We start from the raw sequence: 23,203 nt of genomic DNA on the forward strand, positions 1-23,203 counted from the left end.
CACTACTGAAATTTTAATTTACTGTTCTAGCCAGCATAATTTTATTTTATTTTAATTCTAGTAATTTTCATAGGTTTAGATTTATATAATTATGTTTTGTTAAGTTACAGACTCTGTTTGTATCAAGTAATTCAGGTAGTGAAGTGAGCAGTCATGAAACTGACATCACCTGGCGGATGCCAGCGCAGTATGGTGGGCAGTGGCGAACTCTCGGCATAGGTGCATGAAGGTACAGTTGCTGTCTGCCGTAACAGACGATGCCACGCAGGTGGTACGGTAGTGCGCAACAGAACTGAAATTGGGTCTCACTCGCAACTACTTAACTACGGGCAAATGATTAACTTGTGCAAGTCATTTTTCAAGCAACAAGATCGTCAAAAAAGTCATGAAAGTTGGCTTTAAAAGTGATCAGCTGCCATCTTTAAGATGCTGTTTACTGACGTTATTTCAAAATCAAGAAAGTGTGTCCACATCCGTTGTGAAATCTCAAATTTAAAGCGACGTTTAAAATGTTGTTATTCCAGTTCCGCTAATGCTACCTTAAAGGATGGAATCCTGTGTGTACATACCAGCTAGGCAGGCAAGAGGATCTGTGTTCCGCATAGCGATTTTTTTATGGATAAACTGAATAAACTTGGCTCTTAATTATGCTACTTCTGAGCTGCTTATAGATCCTAGATGGCGCTAGACCCTTTAGAATGGCCGCAGCAGTGACATGTATAGGGATTGCATCATGCACGTCTTCCCTTGAACGGTGAATGTTTTCAATATATTGGCTTCACAATAAAACTTTGTTTGCAGAACTTTAAGACTTGAAGTTATGAGAGTTGAAGTACTCTGTCATGTCTTAGAGGCAAGCTCGCCGGGAAGTACTTAAGGCCCTGATAGTAATTAATCTTCTAGTAAAGACAGTTACATATTATAATAGTTTTTAGTCTTGTTGTATTTAGATTCATTTAATTACAGTAGAACCTCATTTTTACGTACCCGCGCTATACGAATTCCCGCGATTAACGTATTTTTTTACATGCACTGTCAATTTCCCTATACTAATAATGCATTCTTTTCCCGCCTTGTGCAAAAGCATTTCCCACTGTTTACGTAGAATTAGTGCTGTATTTCATGGCAAACCATCGGAAAATTTAGAGAAAACAATAAATTATCAAAATAAATAGCGTGAAGTTTAATTATTAAGTGTAAGTGCATGAGTGTATGGTCACCACAGCTTCGTTCGCCATTGTAAACAACTTACTTTTTTTTTTGTGCCACGTGCTATTGTACACCATACGGCCTAGAACCAAGCGTATGGTGACATAAACATGAAAATTAATAAGTACTTTTCTTAGCGTTCCCCTTTAATCTTAAATGTATTATGCATGAAAATAAAGGTGAAAACTCGCATTTTAAATACACAAAAGAGCGGATTACTGTTCCATTATTAAAATACGTTTTAAGCAACGTACGAGTTTCCTATAAATATGGCGTCTTCGTGCATATTCGGCGATGTTCGTTTTACCACATTAGAAACATTCTGAAAAGTCAAATGGCTGCAATGAATATCCAAACAATGCAATGTAGGGATGGAACATCGACGTAATAGCATCGATGTTGGACATTGATGTCATATCGATAAATTAAAATCGATGGAATAAAAGTATCGACCCCAAACTATCGATGTTCATACCATCGATGTTTTAGTAAACGGTCGATTTTTTAGTAACTGAATACAAAAATAAGTATAATATCTTTACAGATTTATGAGTACTGTTGATTGTGTTATTGCTTTTTTTTGTTCCGGCGGCTTAAACAAACATAACCGTCGTCATAGACCAAATTCACAAGTGAAAAAAAAATTAAGTAATTAAATTTACAAATATTTAAATTTTCCCTGAAGGTCACCTTAAAATAATAATACGAGCATTTTTTTGTTTAAATATTTAATCTTTTTTGTTAATATTTTAGGCTCTAGAGAATAGAGATTCAGTAGTTACTTAACATTTACTTATGCTTCCACTGAACATTCTAAGTTTAGTGTTTTATAACTCTACTACAATGCCTACACGTTGCAGATTGATTATTTTTGTTCTTAACAAAGTGTTGCCATAATATACTTTTTGGTGGCATTATTTCTGCCTTCCTAATCAAAACAGTCGCACCGCTCACCTCATATACAATAATATTTTGGTCTAGAATTTATTGACTTACTGTTTACATGAAACCAATGTTGCCAACATGGTACAGGCTTGCAATAAATCGCGCTAGAATAGATCGGACACAAAAATAGGCAAAAATAAACTAAACATATAAAAAACAATGAAAGCTAATGTTTTAACCTTGTAAATTTATATACAACTCTTTGATCAACAGAACTTTCAAAAAAGCTATATTTAGCGGAGGAAAAAGATAACAACACTGCCTGAAACATCGGAAATCAACATCGACTCGGCACTAATACATCGATGGTCGATAAACATTGACAAAAAAACATAGATGCTAAAATATTGAACATTGAACTTCCAACTATAGATGTTTCGAAAACATCGACCATCGATGGCCATCCCTAATGTAATGACAATTTAACTTCTATTCCTCAACGTAAACAATTATATTGATGGTGGTAGTTATCGTTTTATAGTATTATTTCTCAAAAAATCTGAAATTAATAAAACTTTAACACGTAATTAAATACAAAGTTCAAAAATCAATTGTGTTACAAAATTTCAGCACCAAGTGGCTATATCAAGATGCTTCAACATTCTCATCTCTTACACAAGAACAGCAAATTTCATGTTTAACTTTCGGCAATAATGAAGAACGGGGATATTGGATATATTTATAATTTTAATTATGTGAGATAGTGAAGTTCTAGTTAATATATAAAAACGTAACCGTCTCTGACATATTATTTAGTGTGGTATATATTTTCTTATTGTTTCCCATATAGTGAGATGATAAAAAACATTTGAACATTTCCCTCATTTTGCGTTTTCCACGTTTTTACATATATTTTTCCTGGTCCCTTGAAATATGTAAAAATGAGGTTCTACTGTAATTATTATGAACTAATGTGTAGGTTGCGGAACTGGCTTATGCAAAAATACAGTGCAAAAGTATGTTATATTATTGTGTATATGTTTAACAATTATATAAAGCAATATGCTATGAGATAAATTCCAAATTTGTTTGTTTCAGTGAAACAAAAACAAAACTGAGCCAGTAGCAATCCTATTCTACTGGATTTAGGAGCAGTTATAATTCATGTGAAAGCTGGAAAGAACATTTAGAAATAAGTTGAGTTGCATTGCATTTAAAGCTGGCCATAGTTATTCTACTTGCAGTCAGGCTGCACTTGTGACAATATGAACTGCAATAAAGAATCATTTACACAAAAAAAAAAAATTATTTCGTAATATTCAAAACTTAATATTAGAGCAATACTAATATTCACACAGTTTATTCATTCTTAGTTCACTTAAGATGCTATTTGAATTGTTTCCTTGACGTCGACCAAGGCTACGCCCTCCCTTAGCCCGATGTGCCTCACGCCACTGCTAACCCTGTCCTGTCCTCTGTTTCAAACCTCCCGCCAACAAGTGTGTGTGTGTGTGTGTGTTTGTGTGTGTGTGTGTTCGGTCGTCCTGCACGAACCCTTTCGGTGCCCACCCTAACTGGAGCGGTGGAGACAGCATGTTTTTTAAATAATGTAATTCTTAAATATCTGCAATATGTAATCCTTAAATCTTAATTAACTTGTAATTTTTAAAAGGTTTTAATAGTTATGTTTAACTGTCTTTAATATCAATTTACTAACGGTAAGTTCAGCACTTCTTGCGGCCATGACACCCGGGGCCCGGGGCAGTCTCTTCCGTTCGCCGTGCGGGGTAGGACGCATCACAGCACCTCGTCGACTTCAACTTTTGCTCGTAACTGTTCCGTTAACATCCGCCGTCGTAACTATATTTTAAACCTTTTTCTAATCAACCTTCGAGGCCTACTTCGGCGGCAGACTGTGTAAATTAATTAATTAATTAAAGCTCCCCGGAGCGTTTTGGATTCATCTGCGGACTTATACTTTCGGGGCCGGGTCACGCGGTGTCCTGGTCGGCATGAAAGCTGGACTATGTGCTGTTTTCTATGTGCGACATCGGTGTACGTGTCGGCGCCAAAAAAGCTCAATATTCACCCAACTCGTTGCACTTAATTCCCAACCACGAGTTTCCCAGCACAGAGAAGGAGGTGTGTGGGGCACCTCAAGACCCCACAAGCAGTAACATAGCATGCCCGCCGGTGAGTGCTAGCGGGGGGAAGTCGAGCCTAGCTCCACATGGGTCACGTCACGGCCCTGGGACAGAGTCGGTAGCCAGGTCCACGTGGTGGCGCCCAAGATATAAACCTACACCGATTCCAAACCCCCCCTCACGACACGCTTTTGCATAGGTTTATTGTAGAATTATTACAATTTGCATAATAATGGCTCTATTACAGGGATGGTGTAATTTAAGAGGTGTTGGTGGCCACGTACCATAAATACTTATTTTAGTGAAATAATATACAATTTAAAAAGAATTTTTTTTTAATAGTAAGGCAAAAAGCACAATTCGATTATTTATCAAAGTACAGTATGAATGAGAATTTTCATTTAAATTGTGCTTAAGTAAATGATAGATCTACAAATGTTTACAAGTATAAGTATAAATTTTGTTTTATTGACGATAGATCTTCATATGAATCAAAGGTAGGATATTGTACAGTCAGTTCAGTTGGCAAGTATCTGTAAAAGTCATGATAAACATGTGCAATATATATGAGAGCAGTACCATGACATAATTTTTTTTTTCCCTTAAAACTTGGTCCTAGGCTGTTGTACATCTGGGAAGGCTTAAGGCAAGGTCTGTGTTGTTGATGACATGATATGCCCATGGTGGAGAATTCTTCTTCACTTGAAAGAATTGTTTTGTAATACAACTTTGTTGGCTGAACTTTAAATCTTCACATAACCACTTTATTTCTTGCCATAAATATTTATCCCATCTTTATTTCGACGTCAGCCGGGGCTTCACCCCATGAGCCTGGTCATCCTCCGTTTCCCTCCCCATCCCTATCATGCCCGGCATTTGTACCGATACATACGTAGTCGTGTGTGTGTATGAATTGCGCGCCACGAACTGCCGCATGAGGGCGCTTAGCTTCAGTGCTCCGTACCACTAAAACACCTAAATTAATATTGTAAGCTTTTTCCTTTTAACCCCTAAGTAATGTTACGGCAGGTCAGCCGAGTGAGTGTTCTTTTGATTCTTAATTAGATAATTTTAGTAAAGTAAGTGCAAGCACGGTCAATGACACTCCCTAGCGGGCGACGACGGAACCAATATAAAACTTTATTTAAACTGTTTTCCATGTACAAGTAGTTATTACAGAAGCCTGGTCGTGGATATGTATGTATTAATTTTGTAAGAGGTTCCTGTTATTCTTTCTAATAACCCGCGCCACGAAGTCTTACAAATGATAACGATAATTGTGTTCGGCGCGAAGGACGCCATGTTTCCCGCCACGATCTTTGGCTCGCCCCAGTCTCCTTCAGCCGGCCGAGGGCGGATGTCTCTGCAGACACCCCGGGGACATCAACATTGATTCACTGATAGGTAGTTCTGTATATTTAATTAATCTAAACCGCTTTATTAGTATCCTCGGGGCCTCTCTCGGTCGGTGGGGCTGTGTATTAAATATTTTTTATACTCCCAGGAGTTTTTAGCATTCACCCTACGTAAAAGCTTGGGGCGGCCACGTGTGTGGTCCGCATCCTCAATCTATACCAATTCGTGCCTCGGGCGTTTCAACCGTGTAAAGAGAGGAGTGTAAGAGGGCGTGTAAAGTCTAAATAAATCAACTTAAACAAGTCACGTGTTTTTGTGTTTGGGGGCCACGTGGGTCCTTCCTCCGGTCAGCGGTGTGTGGGACGCCCTAAAAGCCCACTGCGATTAGGTAGGAGCATGCCCGACGTTGAGAGCGGGCTAGGTACAGGTGCAGGTGTCAACGCCGGAGTCAGGAGGGCCAATATCTCGCCGCGCCCTGAGTAAGAGTTTCCAGTCGGGTCCATGTGCCCACTCACGTGGTGGCGCCCACTAATGCTGCAATCAGTATAAAACGCAACACCGGTAGGCCCACAATTTGATGTCTTCATCTGTATGTCAGTTTTGAGAAGCAAAGCATAGTTAAAAAAACTATGTTTTTTTTTATTCTACCACATTCAATAGTTTCTTTTTTTTCCTTAAAGTCTGATTAGCTGCGCCTAGTCATATAGGTGGCTAATTGGTGTGTGATATAACTTCATTTTCTCAATTATTGCCTGATCACTGTCACATTCCAATCTACTCTGCCCTGGAACCATGAATTTATGATCTAATGTATCAATTTCATTCGCTTCATTAGAGAGAGACACATGGCTAGGAACTGTGTAGTTTTATTTTGACTAGGACATGAGTCACAGTAGAGAACAATATGTTTCAATTTCTTTAGGCAAGCTGTAAACACCCATGAAGAGATTTTATTAGATTTTCTTTTTGCCGGACTCGTACAGTACAAAACATGTTGCTTGATTATCCTTTCATCCTTCATGTCATGTACAAAACATGTTGCTTGATCATCCTTTCATCCTTCATGTCATGTACAGTCAAAATGAACATCTAACATTGTCTTTTGTAGAAGGTGATGGTAATTTGTAAGCATGCTGTTGGAAGGCATTATTGATGGTTCAATGCTATAACCATCATTGCTTGTCTGCAATTTCAATTGATAAGTCATTTCTGCTTCAGTATGGTGAGTCTCTTGTTGCTTTTCCAATAATGATTTCTTATTGTGACTGATATATGTCAGTCTTAACTTCTGCCTGTAACATGTATGACAAGTACCTTCTTTATAAATTGTATGGCAATAATTTACATTGTTTAAAAAATGCGAAAATTTTGTGTAGCTGAATAGGCTCTTTTGGCTCCTTACTATAGTAGTAGCTTTTGTATGTTGGCAACAAAATGAGGAATGCCCTGACTTTGTTCCTTGCAACATTACTAGTTTTATTTGGAGGTTCATGATGACCTCTTATGTTGGTTGTATTACTTTCTGGAAAGTATGCTTTTGCTGACCAATAACACATACAAATTTAGGTGTTACATCATACATCTGAAGGATGCAGGAAATAGGAACAAAATACGCAAAGATAAGCTGATTATTAATAGTGTTTCTTCTTTTTCTTTAAACTTTATGTTTTGAAAATGTCATTAGTCTTGCCAGCTAACGATGCTTTCCCACCATGCAATCAATCACATACACAAGTATGTTTCAAATATTGAACTTACTTCCTGTTTGTACTACATGCGACAGGGTGACAGCCTCGTAAAAGATCTTGCTTTTCATTCTTTCCAATCTCCATCACATAAGCCTGTCCCAATTGCCTTTTCTTTTCCTACTGCATGTTTCTCTTGATTTTTCTTCTGTTCCTTTTTTTTTCTACATTCTGCATTTGTATCTCCAATACCAATTTTACCATCATTAAAATCATAAATGTAAATAGGTGTCTTGTCCAGTTAATAACATGGCGCATAGTAAGGAACAATATCACTATCATCATGGCTGAAAAATTCAAATGTCCTTCCTTCCTGTAAATAAAAATTGCTCGTTAATAATAAATTATTTTAAGGTTTTCTTGGTTAAGTAAATTTCTAAGTTGGTAAAAAATTAATATTTCAGTCACACAAAATTCAGAAATTTCACAGTTCTATGGTAAAAATTTGCCTGCACAATGGAACAAGTTATCCTAATTTTCATGCAAGTGCCTGAATTAAAATTACAATGACCAAATTACAGTTATTTGAAAATATTAAAATAAAACTCTCAATATATTTCTGCCACTAGGTCAACAGGAGCATCAAGTATTTTAAAAATATGTTAGCACAATTACTGAAATGGTTTGTTTTAATTATATTAAAATCACAAGTTAATTAAGATTTTTCCTTATTTAAATACCATTTTTCAAGTACCTCTACAATTATATATAAATTACTTAACTCCAAATTTAATAACACTATTTACTAATTTAGTATGAAAATTCAGTATAGCAGTACGAATAATATTATGAAAACATCTGTATTAATGTAAACTCTGTACAACAACTTACACACAATTTATGCTTACCTTACTTGCATTTGATACGAAGGTGCATTTAAAAGTAGCCGTATTTGAATCTTCATGTACATCTGAACTATATGCACTTCTTGTTCTACTATCATTGTTATTATAAGCTTCATGTTCATTGAATTCCTATCTTCTTGCTAATTTCTTCATTAGTGAGCCTGGAATAAAAAATACATTATCTCTCATAACAATATAGAAAATAGAAGTCAAAAAAATGTTTATTATTAATTTGTTAAAATTATGTTTAAAGATATTACTCAACTATCACAACATTTTTATTATAATAGGCTTGTTTACATTACACATTTTTTGAACTCAGATGAGTTTATGTCACTAGTTATGTTTTATTTATAAGGTTTACCCAAAAAAGCGGGTACCTAATTATATTTAGGACTCATATAAAAAATAACTTATTTATTGCCTGTATCCAATAAAATTACATAAAAGGAAAATTTTAAACAAACAAATTTAAAATGACAATTTCAATAGATGGATTCTATAGAAAGTTTTACCTTTAAGATTTTAAATATACCTATAATCCTACTTAATTATTGAGCATGTATAATTAATTTAAACTTTGTGATACATAGTGTAAATCTAAATATTGTGAGCATGTTAAGTAAATAATAAATGGCTAATACATATACCAGTTAATCATGACTGTAGCTTTATCCTAGTAAAATAGTAAAATAGTAAAATATATTCACACATAACCTCAAATTAATTACAGTACACAATTTTCAGTTTTTGTTTTTCCAAAATAACATTAAAACAACTTTTCTTACCTTCAATAGATGATAGATATAATGCTTCTTGCAATACATTCTTGTTGGTAACATAATTCAAGCCTTCATCAGTATGCACTTAACAAACCAAGAAACAGTTGATGTGAACAACAGAGTATGAACAATGTGATGTGATTAAATTTACTTAGTTTGGGATGGAGAGGCCTATTGATAAAATACCCTATACAATTTGTAAACAAATGCAAAGAGTATACAAAAACAAAATTCCGGTTTAAGGTACAACACTCAAATTTATAAAGAAATTTTTTGTATTTATTGCAACAAGAAAACCTATTTATTACTGTACCTATTTATAAAATTCACTTTAATTAGACCATTCTTTAAAATTTAATCACATAACAGTTTTTTAAAATGTGAACTGAATTAGCCAACTGTCATGTTGCACTTATTTTTTAAATTTATAAAATATAACTAAAACAAATATATTCTGTGGAACATTGCCAAGCTTTGTGTAATAATTCTTGCACAAATACAATTAAAACAAAATTTTAGGAACATCTTATGCAATGTTAGTCCATAATTAATTTAAAATATACTGATGGAAAAAAATGGAAAAAGTATTAAGTTATATTGATGACAGTCGTCGTGCCTCCCGGATTCAGAGGCCGTACCTGGCCACCGACGTGGGCCTGAGGTAGCGTGATTTCCCCTGTGAAGTGCGACGGCCAGGGACGCAACCGCGTGCGCCCTAGCATGCCAGCGAGTGTTTTTTCTATGTGACTTTATCTTTTTATCTCTGTGTGTATATATTTGTAAACGATCAAGGGTCTTAAATGTATGTAAATAACTTATTTTATTTATTAATTATTGTGCAAATTCGCTGTGTAATTAATGTCTCGTGTAAGTCTTTGTAAATAATTCGGTAACTTTTCTGAAGGGTTTCGCCGTAGTATGTAATTGCAGCCTGGCGCGCCGCGGGACGGAGCTCTCTCCCACGCCGGCCGATTTCCCCTCCCTCCCCGCAACCCGCGGGCGCCGGCCCGCGGGCTAGCGGGGAGAGGCAGTCGCGTCCTGGTCTCGAGCGGAGACAGACGTGTTCGTCGCTCCGCGAGCCGCGTACTCTGCGCTCGTGGCTAGTCGTTCATTGAGTTCACAGTTTGTCATGGCAGCTGAGCTGCCACCGCGAACCAGCTTAGCATTGTTAATTTACGAGTTTTCGGGAGACGTGTCCAGCGGGCAGTTTCTACGACGCGAACGTGGTGTTACGGGTTTCTGAACTTTCGCCGACTAAGGGACATTACGTAACGGGCCGCGTACGCACAGCGCTCCGTCTTCGAGCCCCCTCTCACGGGGTCAGCTTAGCATTGAGAACTTTACGATTCGTGTCGAAACGTATTTGAGAACAGCCCGGTCATCAGGGAGTCCGTGTCGCCGTGGTAGGGCACTTGTTCCGCGACGGTTCCGCCAGGCTGCGGCAGGTCTTTATACGTTAATAAAAATTGGCTCGTGAAATTCGTTAATGCCGTGTTCTGCTTGCGACAACCTACCAACATTCCTCATCACTTCACTCTCCCTCCAGGTCCCGCATTTCCCGGTCCCAGCCACGTTGGCCTGGACCCACACCTCTCCGACGAGAGCAGTACGGGCATAACAGGACATTTACTTCAACGGGAAAACGGGGACTTGAAGCCGAGGGACGTCAATATATGTTTGCCTTGTACACAAAAGCATTAAATTGATAAACCGAAACTAGTCGACTTACTACCGTTTCCTGACACAAAAGGCAAATTGCTTTAAATATAACATTATAAACACAAGTGGTTTCATATGTATATTTTTGTTCCTAGACTTACTTTATTTTACCAGATGAAAGGTAATTCAAAATAATATCCCATGTTTTAATAAAATGAAAATGGCCAAAATGTAACTTTTTACCTTTTACCATGAGATTGTCCAGTTGCTTAAACTGTTCTGTCTATTGTATTACAGCAATTTAAATTTTGATAGGTTTTCCAAGAAGTACATTAAGCTTGATAAGTATAGTAATATAAGAAAACCACATTTTATAATGTAAGAAAAGTCACTCTGTAAAAAAAATTTTCAAGACCGTTCACACTTCAAAAGATCACCACTGGAATTCAAGCACTAAGACTTCACTCACAAGTTTATGAAACATTATATACAATACATTTCAGTATCCCAATGTGGTTAGTTTCTCTCAACTAGGATACTTCCCTCATATTCTTTTCTCAGTCACACCTTATCACATAGCATATCAAGCCAACTGTCTATCCTACTTGCCTTATTTGAAACAAAATTTAACTAATTACTACTTATTACTTTGACACAAATAATTCAAAGAGGGAATTTGTTTCTTCAGCCATACAGGCAAATGGAGAGAAGGTAAATTTTTACAAACATCTAAAAAAAATAATATATACATACCATGTTATGTAGAAAAAAAGGCAAAAATTATAAAAAAATTTGTTTGTACACACAATGCTAGTTTTAAAAACAGTCTTCCAAAATGTTGGAGTCTTTAATGCCTCACAAACCAATAAAATATTTATTTATTTAACATAATTATGACTATTTTAACAATAAAATAATTAATATACCAATATAAAAAAAGGTTAAATTTTGTAAGATAATAAACCAATACCAACTGCAAGTTCAAAAAGTTGTAAACCTTGTCAGTATGCATGTCATATATAACATTTTCATCTCATTTGTTTCAGTCACATTTGGAGTCGAACAAGGTTAACTGTAACTAGTAATACCATGTTTAAAAACAATGCAGTAGTGAGTTACTTAGTGTTGACATTTAACTACCTGCCAGATCGTGGTTTTCCCTTTTAGCACACCAATAGCACACTTGCATCTCAACACAAGTAATTAACAATATGGGTGTTTCCACAAAAAATGGGTAACTCAATGTCATCAGTCAATAAAACTATGTATAATTATATTTTGTTTATATTTTATGATTAATTTTAAAACAATTAAAAGCCTTTTATTTGGTCACCCAATTTCAGCTATTTATTTTTAATACAAATTTGTAAAACTTCACAATATATTCTCGAAAAGTCAGTACTTTGGCGTGTCACAACCTGAAAAGCACGCAATCAAATATCTGTGTATTAAATATTACCTTTAATACAATAAAACTTAATATTTCATTATAATCTGTAATATATTTAATATTATATAATCACAACTTTCATAATTTTTATTCTCACCATTGTAAAAATAATAAGAAACTTTGTGTTCAGTTTTATTCGTCAGTCCATTGTGTATTGTTCGATTTTGAATTTCCCGCTAAATACTGGCGACTCAAATTCAAAACCATGTTAAATGTCAAGGTTGGTACTAAAGTTAGATGCCGACCGCGCCATTGTTCGGCCGCCATTACTGTGCCAGAGCTAGAGTTGTGTTTGTCTCGTGAAGACGTGTCGATCCAGACAAAATATCAGTCCTATGGTGAGTCGCTATTTTCTTGTAAGTCTGCGTTATATTTTAATTTATACATAGTTAACTTTGATTTGTTAAAATGTAGCTTCTTGATATTCGAAAACATCAAAATAAACGTTAGTCCTAACGATAACCTCACATTCATGTTTGTTTCATCAGTCCGTTGGCATCAGTCCGTTGGCGTCAGTCCGTTGTCTGATATTGCGGCTAAGGACTGACGTGTTTCCAGGGTACTGACGTTTTGAGCATGTCTAAGCATTTTTTTTTACTTATTTCAGTTTAAAACATCAGGGCTCCGAAAGAAAAACAAAACATGTCTAAGGATAGAGAAGATATACGTATTGAAAAAGAAAAGAGAAGCCGAAAAGGCTCGCTTAGCTAGAATAAAAAACTACCCCATTAAATTAGCTGAATACAAAGAGAAACAAAGGTTGCAATACTTAAAAAAGAAAGAAAAGGGACTAAGAAAAAATATTAAAGACATGATGCCACGAGAGCAACGATTCACTATAAAAGAATGGAAAAAATATTCATCAAAGTACAGACAACAAATACAACTTTTGAAAAATAATACTGATAATTTTGTACGCCAAAATACTCCTTCAACTACTGATGATGAAGCACAACCAATAGTTGGTGAACTAACACGGTCCATTGTGAACGAAGATCGAAGAGCAAATGAAGCAAAAAGAAGAAGTGAAAGACAGAGAAAGTTTAGAAATAAGCAATTAAAAGAGATGAAAGCTATGGTTTCAAAACTAAAAACTAAACTGAACAATCAGCGTCAAAAATATAGAAGAGTCAAAAAGCAGTTGAAGAAAGTTGTACAATCTGTGGAAAATAAACTCCGAAAACCAGACTGACCTATAGGGCATAGATTTATATTTGTAAGTAATATAACGATATTAGACATATCAGAAGGCTGTTTTGAAGACGGAGATAGTATTACTTGGTAACTGTTATTACGTTAATTGGTATCTTTAAGGCAGAGAGAGTTATATTTTTGTTTCAATTGTTTGTTGATTGCTTAGAAAATGTATATTGTTAAGTTAAACTACCTCCAAGTAGTTAAGTTAAGAAAAATAAAATTAATAAGAAGCTGCTTTAAAGGTGAAGGAAGTTGTTCCTCAAAGTATTACGTAAATAATTTTTGTTTCAATTGTCACTTAAGTGAATTAAGATTAAAAGTGAGACTCAAAATATGTGCCATTATTAGTTTCTAAGAAATTTCTTTTATATCTTAATAAATTTCTTACATATCTTATGAAGTTGTGCGTTTTATCAGTACTTTGTCACCCTCGTCAGTCCCCTGAAAGTCAAATTTGGAAAAATCTGAATATCTCTGCATCTACTTTAAAAAGTGACTGGCCCTATCATGAGCAATATATTAATTAGATTAGCTATCTTATAACGTGAATTTTAAGGAATTAGATTTAAAAAACTATTATAAACAAAATATCCCGAAAAGTTACCCAACTTTTATATATTCGCCCATATACATAAGACCATCTCTTCATGTCAAGTTCACAGCACTTTTAAACCCTATCATTAGGAGCATATGCAGAATTTCATTTGGGGTTGGGGAAGAGGGAAGTAAGAACCACTCTAATCACTCTTTTGTTTCAAATTCTTTCCATTTGTTGGCGGGAATGATAGATTTTTTTAGGATTTTTTGGGGGGCAACTTTCACTTTTACCACCAGGCTGCCAGCCAGACTGAACACAATACTAAGAAGAGGAAAAGTATTTGGCACCTATTAATGAAATTAAATTAATTTAACCTAATAAATGCCTCCATGTACTTATAACAATCAGCACTGCCAGTTTTGTACATGCAGATGAATTGCTGCAAACTCTTGATGCAGGAAGACATTGGGCATGTGATGGCACACACCATGCAAAAAAAAATTTTGCAGCATCTCGCCCTAAAGGGCCTTAATGGTTCGGTGATATTCTTGGATTCTGGCAGTGTTCACCTGTATCTGGTCGTGACATGGTTCGGACAAAGCACTTCTGAGTGAACCATAGGGTATTGGTGTCCTTGGTCCAAGAACACAAACAGAAGTTTTATTTAGGAGCCTTGGGTGCAGCCATTTCCAGTTGTTGGGGTGGGGGGGCAGTACCTGCGAGTGTGCCTGCATCCCAATTCGGCATGGCAGCATTTCTGCTTCTTCCCTCTTACTGTTGCAAAGCCGTCTTGGTTGTCATCATCTTGCAAGGAGAACGAAGCAAAGTTTGCCGACACTGTCTAGCCTTTAGATGCCATTTCAATTTCTGTCGCCTAAAACTTGCCTGAATCACCCAATGACCACTTTCCCAGGACTGAGTTAGCCGGGGTCATGGCTAGGCTACAGAGGTATCTAAACCCCAAGTGTATCCAGACTTGTCAGTCATTATGCTTACTTATTTACCCTACAGCTTTAACTGAATACCTTGCCTGTGCACAGGAATTAACTGAGACCTTTCGGACGGCTGGGTAGCACAGAGAAATTCTAACCACATCTTACTGGAAATTCTCGCAGAGCAGCTCCTCGTGACAACCTCTCACCTCGGTGGCGCAGCTCTAAATCTCTCCCCCCCCCCCACCTATCAATCATTCCCTGCACAGGTAGCAGTGGGAAAATTACTTAGGATTCATTCTCTGGTAGCTACATAAGATTTATTCATGAGCAACCCTCTAAGTAACTATGCTTTAGGATGATTGTCCATCCATTCACTGTATAATAGATGCCAATATTTTTGTTTGTAATAAAATTAACAACGTTCGACTAAAACTTAAAAAAACACCTCATTCCAAAATTATTTATCTTTAGTAGTATTATATTAAATTTTTTTCAGACATTATAGCAGCCCCAAATTTTCAAACATAACCTGAAAAAGCAAACCTATCTTTAGACTAAACATTGGTTTTAGAAGAAATTCTGCTTTACTGACAGTTTTGATTAACTCAGTTATTTTACAAACATTAAAAATGACTAAAAGTTGAAATGAAGTGTTTATGATTTCTCAACATGAAATGTTTGGAATACCTGTAAGCACAAATCTTAACTTATCCAAAACCCAAACCAAAAATACAAACCTACACATTCCAATCCAAACAATACACATCAAACATGTTATAAACACTTACCCTGTCACATAATTCCACAAATGTTGTATCCATCACTTGGCCACATGTTTTGTCAAAACGCACATCACGGGCTTTTATCCTTAGAACACAGGGTCTAACAATGTCGTTCTCTTGAGAACATAAGTACTTAAAAATTCTGTTCATTTCTTCATCTGCATTGCACTTGTTTTTACTGAAAAGTAAGGGTACAATGTAAATTCCTGTTGTAGGAAATGCACTATCAATATTAGGATGAAAATAATATAATACCCACACAAAGTACCAGTTGCCACGTCCTTTGATTGATTTCACTCTATAATCAACACCCGAATCCAAGGACACAACTTCACAATGATCCTTTAAAACTTTAATAAACGGAACAAAATTTGACCTCTGAAGACCATTCTTGTATAGATCATCTGGAGGTCTGTTGCTAGTTGCTACAACAACAGTTCCACGGCAGAAGAGTTCAATAAAGAGACGTTTCAGGATCATAGCATCAGCAACATCGGTAACCTTGAAGACAGAAGAAAAATGTAGTATTAAAGTTATAAATCATACAAACATACTGTACTCTAACTAACTACAAAATATGTATTTATATTTTAACATAAAAGAAGACAGAAATAAAAAGCAACTGATTTAATAATAGTAACAGAAATACTGAAATGCCTCTTCCCCAATAGGTTATTCAAGACTACATTTTAATCCCTTAACATATCGTGGGCTTAGTAGAAAAAGTTGGTAAGTCCACTTTTTTGTGAAAATGAGTTAACTTCACAGATGAAGTTGTAAGGGCAATATCTTCGCCAAGAAAACGTTTGGAAGTCCAAATAATTAATGATTTTGGACGTTTTCTTCTAGCTTTAGATCGGCAAGTCCATTATAACGTTATTCTAGGCAAGCAAAACTTGGTAAGTGAACTAACAGTCTTTTTCCAGAAATTGGACTTACCGACTTTTTCCACTAAGCCCACGATATTTATTTTAAAAGGTATTTTGTACCCACAAAACATGTTTTCTAATTATGAAAAACCAACAGTACTTAACATGGTTTGTTAAATGTAAATCCACATAAGAAATATTTTCAACAAAAATCTGCTTTTTTAAGTATGTTGATATACAATAATTTTAAAAGCAAAAAAATTTAATTGATAATCTCAATGAATAATACAGAATAATACAATATACAGAAAATAAGTATTTATCATAAAATACTGAATTTCAATAAAACATTATATAAATTTATCTCAAGTATTCTTGAGATGGAAAAAAGACAAAAAAAATATTTTTAAACATTTAATATAATTTGTATCTGTTTACACCAAATCTAGGTTGTCTTAAAATGTCTACTACTGTGTGCTACATTCTGAAACACAGATTGGTATGTCAAAATCTTTACACATAATATATATTTCCTGCTGTATTCTCTTCCCTTGCACATGTGCGACTCTGCTGCACAATGTGCACTGTTGTGTCAGGTTGCCTTCCTTATCATTCAGAACAGTACATGATAAATGGCATTCACTCATCATCAGTGGAGTTTCCTAGACAGCCTCATATTGATTCAAAGATAGTGTATGTAAAGAATGAGTTTTTTTTTACTACAGAGGACTATCGATAATCCAGCATGCCTGGGACTTTGCTGGTGCCGGATTACAGAAAATGCAGGATTGTTAAACACTAAGTTGTAGAGAAAATACATCTAAAAAATGGTGTTTGGCAAAAAATATTGTTTAGCAGGAATATTGTACTGAAGAATGCAAGGCAAGAGAAAATGGCTAATTACTTTGCTGTCAGACTAATCCCAGGTGACATACCTTGATGTTCTTTTTATAAGCTAATTAAGAAGCAGTAAAGTCTGGAAAATGTACTCTGTAAAGAAACCTCAGAGGCAGAACACCAAAAGGGTCACGTCAAATTTACTATTACACCCACAACACTGATTAAGTGAAAAGGTGGTGTCACTATCCTTGCTTTGACCTACTCACCAACAACCAACAGGGGAAAGCAGAAGTCAGTAACTTAAGGAAAGACCAGTATAAAGAGAGTTTATCTTAAACAAATAAATGTTATACATTCCTGTTTTCACTTATCTGCCTGCATGTGCACTGAAGGTATGAAGGTGAGGCCATCCTGAAAGGCAGTAGCTGATCCAGAAGGAATAAAAGTAAGCAATAAAAGTAAAAAGAACAATTAGCGAAGACAAATACAGAATCTAAATTTAGAAATTTATAAGCTACAAAAAGGAGAACAGTGAGTATCACTTTCCATATATGGAGTGATCCTAGAATTAAGTCATGGAGCTGAAATGTGTCACCACGTATGCAGAGAACAAAAGCACAATCAATCAGAACAACTAACACCAACAACATAATGCTGTCATAAAGTAAGAAAAGGGAAAAAAACCCTTAGTCGTGGGACTACATGCTAAAGAGTAGTGAAGTGACCTACTCAAATTCGCAGTAGTGAACTTAAGTGCGAGAGGGCCTCCGAACACTATACGAACATACGTTGAAGACTGCACGCTGACTGCTCATGAGGGGCAGTAATTGCACCAAGTTAAAGAGGCACTTAGGGGCATACAAATACACAAAAAATAATGTACGCAGGAGGTGGGAGTTCATGAGATGGCCTAAAAGGAGAAGGGGGGTCAGAGTGATGGACGCCCCGAGAGGCGGTGCCGATGGTGGCAAATTCAAGAACTACAGGGACTTTAGTTTAGTTCCTAAGTGACAACAGGTAGCACACCGAGATCACGCTAGGGGTAGTGGCCGCTGTAGTCTTGTCAAAGAGAAAGAAAGGGGGGCGGAGAGCTAGATGACAAGATGGAAGGTGGAATTCAGGCCTTGGGAGAGAAGGGATTCTGGTGGGAAGAGAAGAAACAGAGAGCGTAGCTAGAATCATGCTCGAGTAGGCTGGATGCATGGTGCAGATCCGTCTCGAAACACACAGTTCGTGCTCAAGGGTGCTGGAACAAGAGACATGAACATGACTAAAGAAGCACAGCACAGCTGTGATACCTAATCGCGGCCGTGCCACGCTAATGATGACAGTAGCAAGTGCACCAGAGACGAGATGTGCTCGAGGCACTGGTAGTGCGCACTATTACACGTCTGTACATGCATACAGGCGGGAGAAACTGAAAGGGACTGCCGAGACAGCTCGGGAAAGGAATGCGGGAAGGGACGATGCGGCAGCTGACCCATGCGGCTCAGGCCAAGCCTTCAACTGGGAATTAAAATAAAATGCCCACTAAAAATTAAATAAGCAAACAAAATATTAAAAAATTTGTGTGACCAACATAACAAACTAACGGCACATAGGCCGCAACAAGCAGTTTTTACTATCACATATATGTGTACTTTAAAATCATTTTCAACCTTAACTAAAAATTATAGGTTTTTCGTATAAGACTGCTTAGTTGGCTTATGCGCCGGTCCTTCGGGCATTCTGGACCATTGAATGCCGGACTACTGTACATGTACAGATACATCCTAAACTCTAGGTGTGATATTTTGCAGCCTTTCTTCGTAAACAAGACAAATTAATTCCATGTTATTAAGGCAAATTAAGATTTGAGACAGAAATAATTATTAGATAGCTGATTATTCTGAAATATGATAAGTCCCTCGGTACTTCCCCAAAAAATTAAAAAAGAAAAAAATCCTGCATGAGGAACACCCTTAAATTTTCAATAAATGTTCGCCATCTTGGATTTTTCCACAAAATGCCATAACTCAGCAATGCACAACCATATGGAGGTGCTATTGGTGCCAAAATTTTCTGTTTTGGAAGAACTCATTACTGTGATAAAATGATTAAATTAAAGAGTTGATATCATTTTACTAACATAAACTGTTATAAAAACAGACGAAAACAGCATCTTTTCACTAAAGAATTTTAGAATTTGTTTACAAACATGTAACTTGATGGAATTTATGTTGAAATAAAAAATGAATATGTATAAATTAAATTATTGTCAGTCATTAAAATCTCCCTTGTTTTGCATTATCTTCCCTGGTTAAGACACTGGCTTTAATATGATCCTCTGTATCGCAGTTGCCTTCAAAATTGCATTCCTCCACGGAATGTGGAATATTCTGATTGAAGCAGGACCTTCCCGCACATTCATTGCACGTACATATAGTTGCATATCAGCCCACTTCGCTCGCACTCACAAATTTGGGAGCAGTCTCTTTGCACCCACAACGAACGAGAACAGTATAGGCTGATGAGGAAACCATCACCTTTCTCATTCCACTGTAATAACACAGGGTCACTACTCAAAAGTTCCATAGAGGTTCAATTCAAAGGGATTGCTCGCCAGTTAGGTACCTTATCCTTAGAGGAGAAAAGACTTGTGATACATTACACAATATTGTTTTATTAGTATAGTCCTAGACCAAATGTGCTTAGCCAGCAGTTATGGTGCAAGAGAAAGAAGGAAAGAGAGAGTTCATGTTCTGTGAAGGGATAAGGAGAAAGTATATCGGTGGGTGCCTATCTTGTTAAGCTCCTTGAGCTAGCAAATTGTAAACTGGCTTTGTGTGTCTCAAAATTGCACGAAGAAACGTAGCTTGAGCAAGCTCTTCTCTACTTTTCTCCATGCACATAAACTCCGCAGAACCAAAATCAAATGCTGCAATTGGAAAAACAAACTGAAAAGTGTAAAGAAATAATACTTCTGGCAAGAATTTCATGGCTAATTTTTAATGCTGAAAATATGTTTTTATATAGATAGCATTCAATACAGAACACCGAACAACATGGTGGCTTAAGATACCATACCACTGCTAACCAACCTGTGTCCAAAAAACTATAAATCAACAGTACTACTTACCTGAAACTCATCAAAGCAAATAAGCCATGACTCTTGACTCATGGCTTCAGCTACAGGTGCAATAGGATCAAATGGTTGTGGTTTTGTGCTTGTAGGGTCTCTAACCACATTTTTCTTAAGTTCATGAATTTGTGAATGGACATCCATCATAAAAGAATGGAAATGAACACGCTTCTTACCATTAACCTGCAAAATAATGTGTGACAGTTAACGAAATCACACAATGGTCACTGGTTATACTTCTAAATTATCCTATTAGTTGCAATAGGCCTACATATGCAAACTGAAAAAACTTAGCTATAAAATTTGAAAGAAAATTGCTAACATATTGATGATAAAAAAACTTAAATAAATTCAGAAGTAACAATAAATAAATAAGAATCTAAGTTGGCTTACCCTAATCACAGAAACACTACATTTACAATAATTTCTAAGGACTCGAGTTCAAGTCGCAGTCTGACCATCCTGATATCAGTTTTGCAATTGTTTCCTGAAACCCCTTCAGAAAAATGTTGGGATTAGTGCCACAGAACACAAAATGATATTGTTCTCTTTCTGTATTCTGACGTTCACTGCAATAATCTCTCGAAGAATATTAGCCCAAATTGTTAAGTTGAGGATAAAATTTAAATCCATTACCGCATGTGGTAGATGGCCAGCTTCAGACTAAGATTCTGCTGCAAGAGAGGATTTCTTCAATTTCTTCCAGAGTTATGACAACTTCCAGTAAATTCTATTATTCAATACCGGATTCCTATTGGTTCAAAATCACAGAGGGGCAATGAATGATGTCATGGAAGTTGGCCAATGATTATAAATTGAATGGTGGAACGAAGGAAAATATAGTATGTACGTAGTATTGGCAACAGCGAAAGACAAAACAGCACTATGGAAAAAAAAGAAGAAGAATAATAGTGTGAGTTTTGGAGCGATAGTAGCGGTCGGTTATACCAGGAGTGAATTAATAAGTAGAATTGAATATCATTATAAACTGAATAAATAAGTACACAAAAAGCATTAAGTAGGTAATAAGAAACTTATTGGATATATGGGGTAATGAGTGTAGTAGTCAAGAGAGAAGAGAAAAGTCGTGTTTATTTATATTGAAAAAATATAATGGTACAGTGTGGAGAGAGAATGTGTGGTTGTGACTATAGTAGTAACCAGGGAAGTGACGGTTCATGTTTCATGATAACGAATAAATTAAAAGGAGGAATGGCAAATTGGTGTAAATTTATAATCTACAAGAGAAATAGTGACAAAACTATTATTGCCATAATGCTGAGAAAAGAAAGTGGTTTTTTATGGCATTTAAATGTTTGTGAAATGCATTTTATGTGAATTTTGTTTGATGTGTTAGGTGAGTGGTGTGTTTTGGGTGTTTCATTTACTTTCGTTAGGTGAATCATGAAAGTTATTAGGTAATGTAAAAATGGCTATTCTCCTGTAGGTTAGTAGTGCAATTTTTTAGTGCTAATCACAAAGCAAAAGATTTGGTGAGCATAGCTCTGCTAGTAAAAAAATTTTCGTGTAAGTATATTAATGAGTAAATTATAGGTGAAGGATATTGTAAAAGAGACTCAAATTATATAAGGTCTAGTTGGTTTTGCAAAAGTGGTATTTCATTTGTATAAAATAAAAATGTTTGTGAATAAATTTTTTTGATATTATGAAATAGAAAATAGGCCCACCCGGTCTAGTCTATTTTGTGATAACAGAAGTTAAATACCATGATGAAAATGCTTTATATTTTAATAGGTATAGTGAAGTAGAAAACAGCCCTACCGGTCTATTCTATTTGGTGATACCAGTATTTAATTTTCTGAAAGTGAGACGTTTCAAAATAATTTTTCTCTGTATCATGTAGTAGAATACCGTCCCAAACAGTCTATTATATTTAGTGATAACGGTATTTAATTTTTTTATAGTGAGATGTTTCAAAATAATATTTCCTTGGTTCCATAAATTGTAACTATTTTCGAAATAATATTTTATCAATATCGTGAATTAAAATACAGTCCTACCCGGTCTATTATATTTTGCGATGTGTGGTATTGCAAAATAGACTAGAGCGGGGGGATTATAGACTAGTTCACAATACTGTAAAATCATAATAGATTATAATAATAAATTACTTGAAAAATAGTGTGTTCATTATTCCTGCCCAAAACCCCCATATTCACATACTTGTCCCAAAAGAAAGTAGAAGTGATGATGTATGCAGTGCCATTTTGGCATCATCATTAATAATATTATGGTATCGTCGACTAGAATACTCCCAAACTTTGTTGGATACAACATGTGTAAAATAATGCAAAAATGTACAAAAACCCACTTAAAAAGAAGTAGTCAAAACAAGATGGTCAGCTGTTACAGCTCTATTGGGAATAGACCTTAAAAATGAAATTTAAATGACAAAAGCTTTACCTTACAGCATTCGAAAAACATATCCATCAACATGGTTTTTCCTCCACCCACCGCACCGTAGATGTACAAACCCTTTGGTGCTTTTAACTTTTTCTGAAACATTTTTGGCCAAAAACTCGTTCTAGGAGAATACTGCTTAACATCATCATACACACGTTGTAAACTTTCGGTGACTTTTCTTTGAAAAGCATCATCCGAAAGTTCGCCAAGCCGTATTTTTTCATTGAGTAATTGGCAGAGCTCAGATGATTGTTTTCTTACAACATGTACGGTTGAATAAAAAATAAATCTATAACGCAAACTACAGAAGTTCGACAACATATTTACAGAAACTAACCTATTTTCTGTTTATAAACATTGTACAGGTGGTATTTTAACATGCGCGGTACACCAATACAACAGGCCAAAAATTCTGCATTCTC

General features: G+C 35.8%; 1 protein-coding gene across 3 annotated transcripts in view; it reads right to left on the minus strand.

The window, feature by feature from the left end:
* Nucleotides 1–23,203, minus strand: part of LOC134529673 (putative ATPase N2B) — a 32,229-nt gene extending 9,026 nt beyond the window's left edge. For 2 of the 3 annotated variants that reach the window (XM_063364011.1, XM_063364009.1), the window contains exons 1-4: nt 22,782–23,112; nt 20,355–20,540; nt 15,787–16,028; nt 15,534–15,705 (exon numbers count right to left, since the gene is read on the minus strand). In XM_063364011.1, the coding sequence (XP_063220081.1) occupies nt 15,534–15,705; nt 15,787–16,028; nt 20,355–20,540; nt 22,782–23,102 (921 nt within the window). In that variant the 5' untranslated portion in view covers nt 23,103–23,112. The other variant, XM_063364012.1, reaches the window with a different exon arrangement.

Source organism: Bacillus rossius, chromosome 2 (assembly GCF_032445375.1).
Source record: "Bacillus rossius redtenbacheri isolate Brsri chromosome 2, Brsri_v3, whole genome shotgun sequence".
Taxonomy (NCBI): domain Eukaryota; kingdom Metazoa; phylum Arthropoda; class Insecta; order Phasmatodea; family Bacillidae; genus Bacillus; species Bacillus rossius.